Source organism: Pseudochaenichthys georgianus, chromosome 1, assembly GCF_902827115.2.
Source record: "Pseudochaenichthys georgianus chromosome 1, fPseGeo1.2, whole genome shotgun sequence".
Lineage (NCBI taxonomy): Eukaryota > Metazoa > Chordata > Actinopteri > Perciformes > Channichthyidae > Pseudochaenichthys > Pseudochaenichthys georgianus.
The window spans coordinates 2162926-2175642 of NC_047503.1; the positions used below are offsets into that span (position 1 = coordinate 2162926).

The 12717-nt window shown below is 45.3% G+C and overlaps 1 protein-coding gene across 1 annotated transcript in view; it reads right to left on the reverse strand.

Moving 5' to 3' along the window:
* Positions 1-12717, reverse strand: part of tenm3 (teneurin transmembrane protein 3) — a 235705-nt gene that overhangs the window by 120550 nt on the left and 102438 nt on the right. Inside the window, exons 5-8 of the mRNA XM_071202940.1 lie at positions 9066-9185; positions 8107-8227; positions 2456-2526; positions 415-781 (exon numbers count right to left, since the gene is read on the reverse strand). Of these exons, the coding sequence (XP_071059041.1) occupies positions 415-781; positions 2456-2526; positions 8107-8227; positions 9066-9165 (659 nt within the window). The 5' untranslated portion in view covers positions 9166-9185. The remainder of the gene's footprint in view (positions 1-414; positions 782-2455; positions 2527-8106; positions 8228-9065; positions 9186-12717) is intronic.

Sequence of the window (12717 nt, forward strand, 5' to 3'; positions counted from 1 at the left end):
TCAGCCCAGCGAACAACATTATACTCTCCAAAGTAAAACATCCTGTCATTGAACATTTTTAGAAAAATACTTCTCTTACAAAGCTCTTTCCAACCTTACCTGACAACGCGCTTTACAATGTGCCTCTGAATCACTAATCAAGGTACACCAGTTTGCACACACACACACACACACCCACACACCCACACACACACGCACGCACGCACGCACGCACGCACACGCACACACACACACACACACACACACCACACACCCACAGCACGCACGCACGCACGCACGCACGCACGCACGCACACACACACACACACACACACACACACACACACACACACACACACACACACACACACACACACACACAGGAGTCACAGCACCAAGACAGGCTGTGTTCAGTGAGAATGCTATGGCATGAACAGGTAGTAGAACATGTGTAGAGAGAGCGTTGGAGCACAGAGAGGGAGAGAGCCCATCAGAGAGGAAGTGAGCGGCCTACCGGTGTCGCTGTCGGACTTGTTCTCGTGCTCCGTGTCGGTCAGAGTCAGCACGGAGTTGGAGCGGCTGGACAGACAGGAACTCCTCCCGGATGACTTCCCCAGACCCCCGCGGCCCCACAGATGCATGGCGCGCTCCGGGGACATCACAGCCTGGCTGTCGGTGTCCAGGTCCTGGGCCGTACCAACGGAGAAGCCGCGGTGGGGGAGGCCCATCTCGGAGCAGAAGGCCAGGCCGTGGCGCGACGGGGGCTCGCAGATCCCCAGCTGACGGAGGCTGAAGTGCTGACCTGAAACAGAGAGATTTTACTACGGTATTCAAATGTTAATATGTATATAACATATTATAAGCAGACTGTCTGCTATTTAAATGTACATAGTTATATTTAAATCATTGCTCTTTTGAAAAGAGGCCTGTGAAAACTTCCCAAAGGTGAATAAAAAGAAAAATCTCTTAGACGCCCCCTATAATAATAAAATAATAATTTGCTGTTAATTAATTGTGTTGGAGCAGCTTACATTCCTGCTGCTAATTCAAAATGAACTACAGGAATGCACCAACATCTCAGTGAGATTTATTTTCTTAGGTAGCATAATGCATAAGGCCAAAGCGGCCTTTTTTATTGTGCATGATGATAATAATTGTATATTAAGTGTATCCTTTCAGATGATTGACTTTATAATATGGCGAAACCAACACTACGTGTGAGTAACAAAGAAGTCTGGGTGTTAGTTTAGAAAAGAAACACAGCCTGACTTACAATCACTCTGTCTCAGAGAACACAACCCTTCAACCTGCTCATAGGACTGCAAGGAACAGCAGTGCTTTCAGGCAGGACACCATTATCATTTGTTTTAAATCCAAAAAATACATTTCAAAAGACGCTGCTTGTAAAACAGGAGCCAAAGCAGACGGTGCATACTTTCCGACTAGATCCACTAAATCCCATTTAGTCATTCCAGGACAAGAGACAGCCAATGAGAGGATTCAGCCTGGAGACACTCAGATATCAGAAGTGTGAAGGCACTGAACATCACTTGAGAATTTACATTTGTAATCTATTTGATTATTTGTACAAAAATACAGGTACATTATTTTTGCCCAGATCTAAATAATGTAAAAATAATAATATATTAAAATGAATAAATCGTATGTGTAACAGAAAATAAAAGACAATTACATAACATATATCTTGTATCTTTCAAAAGGTCAGCATTTCTGTACTCACAGACAACTAGAGACTATTGTAACACTTTGACTCCAATATTCATATCGTGTCCTGAGTTAATGGCGATCCCTTTACTTACATGATATACATTCTAGACATGCTATGCTTATCGTGGAACATGCTTTTATAAGACATAACAGACAACCTAAAAAATAGCAAAATGACTAATGGCTGTATAAATAAATGTTACGTTTCGTTACACAAATGTTATAAGTCATCAGGACTAAGTCTTACATATCAAATGGAAATGGTATAACATCAAGTAACAAATAGGGTGTGTTAATCTTTAAAAATAAAATAAAATAAATAAAATAAATGATCTGTAAAATCTCAGTGTGTGCCTCTTCATCTACAATCAGCAAATGAAAAGGGAAATTATAAAAGCTATCTGTAATGAATGGCACAACAAGAGATGAAGAGTGCTGCCGTTCAATTAAAAGTTATATTAATTTGAAACGAGCTCCAATTACACCAGCAGTGACAACGAAGGAGATAAGATGATTGAGTAATTATGATTTTTTCATTTCCAAATATTGACGTTGCGTTAATTGGAGCTGCAGAACAATGAATGTGCTCTGTGGTTAAGCATTTTTCCTTTTAACGTCATATGTCTTTTCCTACTTTTTCTTTCTTTCTTACACAACTTGAGGCCTGGGGGCCGTGGCAGATCACCTGGTAAAGCGTGCCGTTAGTGTGCAAGGAGAGCATAAGTGTGTGTGTGTGTGTGTGTCTCACCTTGTCTCTGATAGTCATCCTGTTCACGGTGGACCATGTCCTTGTATCCCTTGGTCGTCCCGTACAGTAACCTGCCACACCCAGAGACAAATGTCCTCAGTGGGTTAATATAAAGGACAGGCATCAGAGAGCACTCACTGCACCTCTGTTGGGAGGTGGGAGAAGTACTCAGTCAAATACTCAGTTACAAGAAAAGTACGAGCATTAAAAAATACTTGAAGTACCAAAATGGCCATTCAATTATTGTATTAAAATGATTTGAGCATTAATGTGTTCATCACTTCAATGTTGCACTTGGTAAAGTAGGGTTTATTTCAATGGCTCTATATACTTCTGGGTAGCTTAAGCAATCATATTATATTAGAATGTGTTGATTTATAATTGTTATTAATAACAAAAATCTGCAAAGTAACTAGGAACTAAATATGTAAAACAAATGAAGTGGAGTAAAAAGTACAACATTTTCCAACAAAATGTTATGGAGTAAAAGTATAAAGTAGCAAATGTGAAAATACTCAAGCAAAGCAAAGGTAACTATTTTGTTTTGTTTGACTTAAGTAAGTAGGCCTACTTGAGTAAAGGTACTTGGTTACATTACAGCACTGCCTTGTTGTTGAGGTCATTGGTCCCAAAGTAGTTCAAATTACAATCGGTTGTCAATCAAAACAGCTTGTCAAAAATAAACAATGATCTAAACACTGCACATGCTCAACGACAGTTCATCCGGAAAGTGTTCATACCCCTTCACTTTTTTCACATTTTGTTACTGCCTTATTTCAAAATGGATTAAATTATTTTTTTCCTCAATATTCCACCCACAGTACCCCGTAATGACAAATAGAAAACGGTTTTAAAGACTTTTTCGCAAACGTGTTAAAAATAATCAAATGAAATATCACAGGTACTTAAGTATTCACACCCTTTGCTGTGACACTGAACATTGAGCTCAGGTGCATCCCGTTTCCACTGATCATCCTTGAGACTGAGTTCCACTGTGGTCAACTCAATAGATTTGTGGTCAACTCAATAGATTTGACATGACTTGGAAAGGAACACACCTTTCCATATGAGGTCCCACAGTTGGCAGTGCATATCAGAGCACAAACCAAACCATGAGGTCCAAGGAATTGTCTGAAGACCTCCCAGGAGGAGATCTGTTTCCTCTCAGCAGAGATTCAGGCCCTGGTGCAAAAACAGGCGGTGTCTGTCGTGCACCCTCAGCACAGAGAAAAGGGTCTTTATGCCATGTACTTCCTGGTTCCCAAGAAGACAGGGGAATTCAGACCTATTCTAGATCTCCGCAGCCTGAATTGGAACATTGCCTGCAGAAAATTCCACATGTTAACTATGAAACAGTTACTGGGGCTGGTGCAGCCGGGCGATTGGTTCACCACCATCGACCTGAAAGACGCATACTTTCATGTGGAAATTGCTCCAAAGCACAGAAAGTATCTGCATTTTGCCTTCCAGGGAATAGCCTACGAGTACAACAGGCTGCCGTTCGGCTACTCCCTATCCCCACGCACGTGGCCACAGCGCTCCAGCCGCTGCATGGCCTGAGAGTTTTCTTTTACTAGACGACCTCATAGTCATGGCTGGGTCCCGGGAACAGGCAATGTTTTGCACAGCACAATTGATCACACACCTGACCAAATTAGGCTTTGCGATCAATTGAAAACAGAGCACCCCCATACCTCACCAACGGGCGTTGTATTTGGGTGTGGTGCTCGATGCAGGCGTGCTACGCGCCACCCTGTCAGAGAGCAGACGTGCGTCCCTTCTCCGGGCGGTGCACAGGCTGCCACAGGGGGCGACAGTGACAGCTTTAACTGTCATGCAGACGCTGGGTCTCATGGCGGCTGCTCACATTGTGGTCCCGCTGGGGTTACTACATATGCGCCGCCTGCAGAGGTGGTTCTCCAGCCTGCGTTTGGACCCCAAGAGGCACAAATGACGGCTGATGACCATCCCCCCCCTCAGTGGAGGGCATCACAGTGTTCACGGACGCATCCAGAACAGGATGGGGAGGGACCTGCCTGAAGAGGGCTATAGGTGGGCGCTGGGCTCTAACAGAGTCTCGACACAGCAACCTCCTCGAGCTACGGGCGGTAGTGTTAGTCCTCCGGCACTTCAGGCCCCTAATTCAGGGAGACATGTACCGGTCAGGAGCGACAACAGCACCACAGTGGCTTATATCAACAGGCAGGGCGGAGTCCGCTCCACCGCCTTGTTGACCACAGCGGATAAACTGTGGTTATGGGCTTGGAGCGACGATCCGCTCTTGGGGGTGGGCACGTTCACACACGAGCCATGGCCAAGCTGGGGAGAGTGAGGCGAGAACGTCTGTCAGTCATCCTAGTGGCTCCGGATCGCGTTGGGGCGCCGTGGTACTCAGAGATGACACAGATGAAGGTGGGCCAGCCCTGGGCGGTTCCCCAGTTCTGGGGGGCGATGTCTCAAGAGGCAGGTGCAATCGGGGCGTTACCCACTCTCGGCCGTCCTCTCCAGGCTTGGCTCCTGAGAGGGACAGGCTGAGACAGGGTGGTTATTCAGTCTATCCAGGCAGCTACAGCTGGATCCACCACAGCCTGTTACAGGCCGAGGTGGCTAGGATTCCAGCGATGGTGTGAGGAGCGGAGAATAGAGCCCCTATCTTGTGAGTTGGGCTCCATTGTATCCTTCTTACAGTTACTGGTGGACAGAGGGCTGGATCATTCAACAGTGAAGGTGTATGCAGCAGCCATCTCGTCCTGCCATGAGGGATTTGGCGGCAGGTCAGTTTTAGTCAACCACTGATGCCGCTGTTTTTGCAGGGGGTCAGGATGCCGGGCCCAGTAGTGCACGCCTCCACCCCGCAGTGGGACCTGCCGCTGGTGCTCGAGGCTCTGGTCTCAGAACCATTTGAGCCTCTGGAGCTCTCCTCCCTGAAAGCGCTGTCGTGGAAGACAGCGTTGCTACCTTAACATCAGCCAAGAAAGTGTCCGAGTTAACCGCTCTATCGGTGCACCCGAGTTGCTTGGTTATCCGGGGTGACCGGAGCGGGCGACACTCAGACCGAACCCTTCATTTGTGCCCAAGAGCCTAAGGAGTGCGTTCAGGTTGAGGGCTTTTCAGTTAGGGGGCTTTAATCTTCCTCCCCATAGTGGGGCCAGGGAGGCTAAACTGCACCTCCTCTGCCCGGTGCGTGCGCTAGCATGTTATGTGGAGACGGCTGCCTTAAGACACACTGAACAGCTGTGTGTGTGCTTTGGAGATGGTGTGGCCGCTAAAGCTCTGTTCAGGAAACGAGCTCTGCGAGTGCATTGCACATGCCTACGGACAGGCGGGGAGAGCCTGCCCTGCGGGGGTCCGTGCACACTCGACACGGGCTGTGGCTGTGTCAACAGCCTTATTCAACGGCGTGAGTGTAAAGGACATATGCACGGCGGCGTCTTGGTCAACACCCCTTCATAACGTTTTTTCTCTTGGACATGTCTGGACCATACGTAACCCCTCGTTTCCATCATTTGCAAATGGAAGATGTTTGAAACCACCAGGGCTCTTCCTAGAGCTGGCTGCCCAAAGCAAACTGAGCATCGGGGGAGAAGGGCCTCAGTCAGAAAGGTGACCAAGAACCCGATGGTCACTCTGACAGAGCTCCAGTGTTCCTCTGTGGAGATGGGAGAACCTTCGAGAAGGACAACCATCTCTGCAGCACTCCACCAATCAGGCCTTTATGGTAGAGTGGCCAGAAGGAAGCCACTCCTCAGCAAAAGGCACGTGAAAGCCCCCATGGAGCAGCTAGAGGACTCTCAGACCATGAGAAAAACAAATGGTCTGGTCTGATGAAACCAACATGGATCTCTTTGGCCTGAATGCCACGCATCATGTCTGGAGGAAACCAGACCTGGCCAACACCATCCCTACAGTGAAGCATGGTGGTGGCAGCTTCATGCTGTGGGATGTTTTTCAGCGGCAGGAACTGGGAGACTAGTCAGGATCAAGGGAAAGATGAATGCAGCAATGTACAGAGAGATCCTTGATGAAAACCTGCTCCGGAGCGCTCTGGACCTCAGACTGGGGCGAAGGTTCACCTTTCAACAGGACAACGACCCTAAGCACACAGCCACGATAACAAAGGAGTGGCTTCGGGACAAGTCTGTGAATGTCCTTGAGTGGCCCAGCCAGAGCCCAGACTTGAACCGGATTGAATATCTCTGGAGAGATCTGAAAATGGCTGAGCACCGACGCTCCCCATCCAAGCTGATGGAGCTTGAGACGATCTGCAAAGAACAATGGGAGAAACTGCCCAAAGATAGGTGTGCCAAGCTCGTACTGTAGCATCATGCTCAAGAAGACTTGAGGCTGTAAGTGCTGCCAAAGGTGCTTCAACAACGTATTGAGTAAAGGGTGTGAATACTTATGCACATGTTATATTTGAGTGTTTTATTTGTAATTAATTAGCAAACATTATTTAAAACGTTGTCATTATGGGATATTGTGTGTAGAATGTTGAAAAAACAAATGAATGTAATCCAAATTGAAATAAGGCTGTAACGAACACAAATGTGGAAAAAGAGAAGGGGTATGAGTACTTTCCGGATGCACTGTACTATAACCATGCCTATCTGGAGTTTAACCTTTAATGAGCAGCTCAATTAAAACTCTTTAATAAAACCTCTTTCTTGCTCAAAGCCCTGATGGATGTACGTTAGCAGGGCAAAAGGCGAACAACAGTGAGTTTAGTCCACAAAGGGAAATCAAATCACTTGTATTATGTATGACAATGTAATTAACTTTCATTAAGTACACACGCTTTGGAAAAGTATACAGCGTGCATATTCCACCAGTCTGACAGATTATTCCCTTTCTCAAAAGGAACAACCTACCCAGGTCACATGTGTAATCAGTACCATCTGCTTTTATATCAGTTATGTACATACAGTTAAATAACACAAAACAACTCATCATATGGGTGTCTGGCACACAGTGATGAGGACAGAGACACCTTTATGGGATGGCATGTGAGGCCAAGAGACAGATGGTGTACAATTATATTCAAAACATTCATTTAGATTTCATTTTCTAGAACCTATGGAAGTGGCAAAGACATTTATTTTGCCGGTCTGCTATGGTGACATACAAAGCATGTGCTCTACTGATTTATGGTGGATAATTCACTGAGAATAGAGAAAATAATATGTAGCTCAATCATTAAAGAACAACAAAAATAAAAAGTTTAAACTATATTAAAATAATATTCATCTATTCATACTGAAAAGCTAACACCAACAAATAGAATACATTAAATCCATAATGTAGCTCAGGAACTACTGACTAACCTAAAACTGTGCATTATTTCAAAAGATATTCATTATACCCGGGATGTGCTTCTGACACGAAATAAATAATATCTCACGAAAGTAGAAGCCACCATAGCAAAATACAGCTTGTATACATTAAAACTGTGGACATTTGAAATGAGAAGGTACAATAGCTTGAATGCTCCCTGCTGAAGAACACGTGAAGCTATCAGTCCCTCTCTGGAGTGACAAGCAGAGATGAGACTGGACTAAACCTCTGAAGTCAGTCTACTCTAGACATTTTCATTTAAAGAAACAGTTAGTGCTAAAGTGATGACATTGGTTTAGACAGATGTAAGTGAGTCTGACCTGGTCTGGTCCTGGTGCTGGTCGAAGGCCTTGAGGGTCTCACTGGAGGAGTAGGACTTCTGGGTGGGGACACGGAGCCCCTGGGAGCCAATGGCACAGTCTTCACTGTCCCCGGATGAACCTGGCACACAGACACACACATGAGCAGGGAGATACATCTACAAGAATAAAACGTGCCATCAAGAAAACGCATTGTTTACCCATTGTGGTCCTTCCTCCAGACAGTATTATTAACACTCTTTATCGCTGTTTAAATCATACTCAATATGCAAGTGTTTACAGTACATTATGTTCATGCATTTCCGAATGAAGAGTACGGCTCCAGTTTGTATATATGTGTGTCTAACCTGGGTGTGTTTATTGGCTGTCAAATGTTTACACTTCAGAATCAAAATATCTTTATTGTCATCAAACATAGCGACATTCTGTTGGCATCACTCACTGCAGTCATATCAATGGACACAAATAAATAAAAGCAGTGATAAAGCAGAGGTAGCAGCAATACACTGCAGTTATTAAATTAAATGTCAATGCACATTATGTACATATTTGCACATTTTACTTAAACATGCTAATATACAGAACTACAAAATGTGAAAGAAACTGGGCGTTCATAAATAGATGCTACATGTCGTACTGAAATGACCAGGTAAGGAGAGGTATTGATTATCAGATATGTTTATAGCTATGTTTTTATGGCTGTAGCATCCGCTTCCTTTGGCTTCGATCTAGCAGCTCATATGTCTATATTGGGCAGGTCCTGTTCACAGAGTCTCCACGCTGAGTGCCATGTTTCTACAGGTTCTGAGGACATACTTATCTCTTCCTCTGGAGAGGACCTTTCCCTGTGTTATGTTCCCTGAAGGCCACTGTATGTTCTCCACACGTTGGTTGAAGGAGGGGTTGTGGGGGTTTCAGGTGTTGAATAAAGACATGCCTGTCTGAATGAGGGGCCTCACCAGTGTACGCTCCCTCCTTGTCCTTGCGGCTCTTGGTGAGTGAGCAGTATGGACGTCGCTCCTTCACTTCCATCGTGCTTCTTGTTCTGCTGGCCAACATACAGGCATGCTGTTGTATAGCTGCAGGGACAGAGAGACAGACAGGGACAACAGAAGGGTCACAGAGACATAGAGGAAGAATTCCCAGAGTGTCAGGTTTGTTTGACTAAACCTGCAGACACATACAGGGGAGTAAGTCAAAGCTTTATCCAGTGCTCAGTGAACTGCACGGCTTCAAGGGTATACACGCACGCACTCAGTGTTTCTTTTTCAATCTCCTACATCTCACTATCTTTTATTCATATATCTCCTCGTGTTCCACACATCATGAATGGTGATTGGAAATGGGAAAGTCACAAACAGAGAGTGACTTTAACCTGACATCAGTGTATATTAATCAAAGACGAGAACTACCATACGGTGTTTACCGTGTGTGCTCCTGTGGTGACTTGATTACAAATCTCTATCTCCAGCGTGTTGACTGTGTGTGTCTGTGTGATCACTCAGTGGTGTGGTTTGCCCCCTGGTTAACATGCCAAAGAGACTCATCATGCCGTCAATGCATGTCCAGAGTTCTTAAAAACGTTGACAAAGATGGAAATAAAGACTCATATTTTTATCAGGCGAGATGGAAACATTGTTTGCAGGTTGGATCAGACATCGCGTAGCCTGTCTCTTTTCATCTGGTTCATGGATGCAACTCTCTTTCAGCAGATTCTTCAGTCATACATTTCATGGAGTTACCCAGTTTACTGCTGAGCAAACACCTCGAAGAAGAACTTAGTGTTCTCATTTTCAGGTGAACTGTACGTGCGTTTGATGATTTAACACTAACACAACACTATGTTCGTATGTATTGTTTGTACTTGCTGGGCACATGTATTTTGTTCAAGGCCTTTTGTGGCCATAGTTATGTTGAGATATGTAACATGTTTGTGCTGTACCTTGCATAAGAACCCTCTTGAAACCACCACGTCATCTCAAGGGCTTTATCCTATCTAAAAACATGTCAGTAGAAGAAGAGCATGAACATGATGTCACGAGTTGCCCTCATGCCCTTTAGTTTAAAGGTGGGGTAGGTACGTTTCAGAAACCGGCTCGAGATACACGTTTTGTTATATTCCATGGAATGCTCTTAACATCTCGATAGCAATACATATCTGAAGTGCTTTGACAAAAAATCCATAAAAAATGTCATCTGTAGAAGCCGTAATACTGTAAAAAGTACAACCGATTGGACGGCCTACCTGCCTGTCAGCCTTCCATCGGGGCACACACTTATCTCGTGCCCTCATTGGTCATGTGGCGTTCGTGTGTGTTGGAGGAGGGGCTCTGAGAGGAAGTGGCAGATTTTCTCCGGTTGTGTATTTTCAAATTCTAGCGACCTCGAGCCGGTTTCTCAAACTTACCTACCCCACCTTTAAAGGAAGGGTCTGCCCTTTTCACTTTTGATGGCGGTTTTTCTGGCAATTCACTGTTCAGCTTAAGAAAATCAGTGCACAAGAACATAAAAGAAACCTAGCTACTCAAGTAGAGTCAAGCTTATAAATATAAATAAGTTCCACCTCAAACGAACACTTGACAATGGCCTGTTTCATGCCTCCCTTATCAGGATGTCACTGCCTCTCTCCTCTGCTATGCAGTTGACCCTCCAAACCAAAATCAACAACTTGCATAAACGTTCTGTATCTTTGAAGATCTTCTGATCATCAATGTTTTACTTGCATGAACCAGCCAGCTGTACACGTGTTGCCAAATGGCTTAGTGAAGGATCACTTTCCATTGTAGTAAACATGCAGGCACACACATAGGAACACACGACAGTTCTGGACTCCTCATTCAGAGGAGCAGGGGGTGCATGAACAAAAACAGTTGTTCAGTTCTCAGGTTGTTTCACATTACTGTTGGTAATGCAGAAAATAGGCAATGTTAGGTTACAAAAAAAAAGTTAAATAAAAATACCGCTTTAACCAGTTGGAACTCTGAAAATGAACTTTTCGACTAATGGGTTTGTTGGCCAAAAAACGATCTTTTACACCTTGGGAGAAAAGGCCCTCGAGCATTTCATGATGTGAATGCATGTTACTTGATTAGACCATCTGGCCTGGAATGTAAGTAAAGAAAAACACAAAAGTGGAGGCAGTGGAGCAGTTCATCCATCCGGCAATGTTCCCTTTAGTTTCATTGTACAGCACGGAGCAGCAGGGATGCTCAGAGAGTCAATGTGAAGGGAAGAAAACAAAACACACAGATGCAAGTCTCAATAAATACATATTAAGTCATCTGTTCAGCAAAAATACTCTTTTCCCCTCTATTTCATTTCACAGACATCTGAACATCTTTGGAATGTCAGACAAAGACAACCATTTCAAAATGTCACCTCGGTTAGTGTTAAACACTATTCTTCAAACATGTATGCGTGAGCCTTCATGCAGTACTGCTGATGGTGCGTGTATGTAGGCCTGCTGGTGGTGCGTGTATGTAGGCCTGCTGGTGGTGCGTGTATGTAGGCCTGCTGGTGGTGCGTGTATGTAGGCCTGCTGGTGGTGCGTGTATGTAGGCCTGCTGATGGTGCGTGTATGTAGGCCTGCTGGTGGTGCGTGTATGTAGGCCTGCTGGTGGTGCTGCTGCATGCTGACGTATGAGTGATGGATTGATCCCGCGATGGGACGGTAAGCCGATGGGAGGGATCCACAGGCTGTCAGCACTTCTTTCAGTCCGGTGTGTGTCTCCGGACACTCTCAGAGTCGCCAGCTGCTGTTACGGCTGAGCTGTACACTGATAGCTTAACATGAAGGACAGGACATCACCTGGAAGCAGCTCAATGCAAATGAATCAGTGCTGGTCTTCAAAAAGAATCCACCGGTCATTGTTTGACAGACAGGTGGATATAAATGAGAGAGAGGGTGAGCAGGAATGGTGTGTGAGCACAGAGGAAGCACGCACAGGTGAGATCCAGAGTGATAGAGGACACCGCATATCATTGTGGTAAATGTGTTAATACCAATACAATCAAAAGGAACATCAGCATGCAGACATGAGGAGAGGTTATACATGTACACCAGCAGCTCTTTGGTGATGATGAATGCTTGTTGAGTCCATGTAAGAGCAGTACAACCAAAGTAAGCTTGGAGAAAGGAACGCGACAGGAGGGCCAAGGAAGTCTGAAGGAGATGCAAGTAAAGAGAGCCAGTGGTGGTCCCTGTGCTTCATAAGCCCTCAACGTAATCTGAGACCCTGAGCCGTAAATCCCCCACCTTCTGGACCTGCGTTGCATGTGTGTGTGTGTGTGTGTGTGTGTGTGTGTGTGTGTGTGTGTGTGTGTGTGTGTGTGTGTGTGTGTGTGTGTGTGTGTGTGTGTGTGTGTGTGTGTGTGTGTGCGCGTGCCACGGACGTGTGTTGTTTGTGAGGTTGTCTCCTGATGCACTTTGCTGTCCGGACTACTTGGCTTGTGCATACTATTCTAATCTGCTTTTACCCATCTTATTCAATATAGTTGCCAATGTTCCATTCCAAGTGTGTGTGTGTGAGTTACATCAGAGCCCCCCCCCCACCTGACCTGCAGGCTGTGGACTGCCGAGGAGCAGCAGGAGCTGGGTTTGGAAGGCGAGCA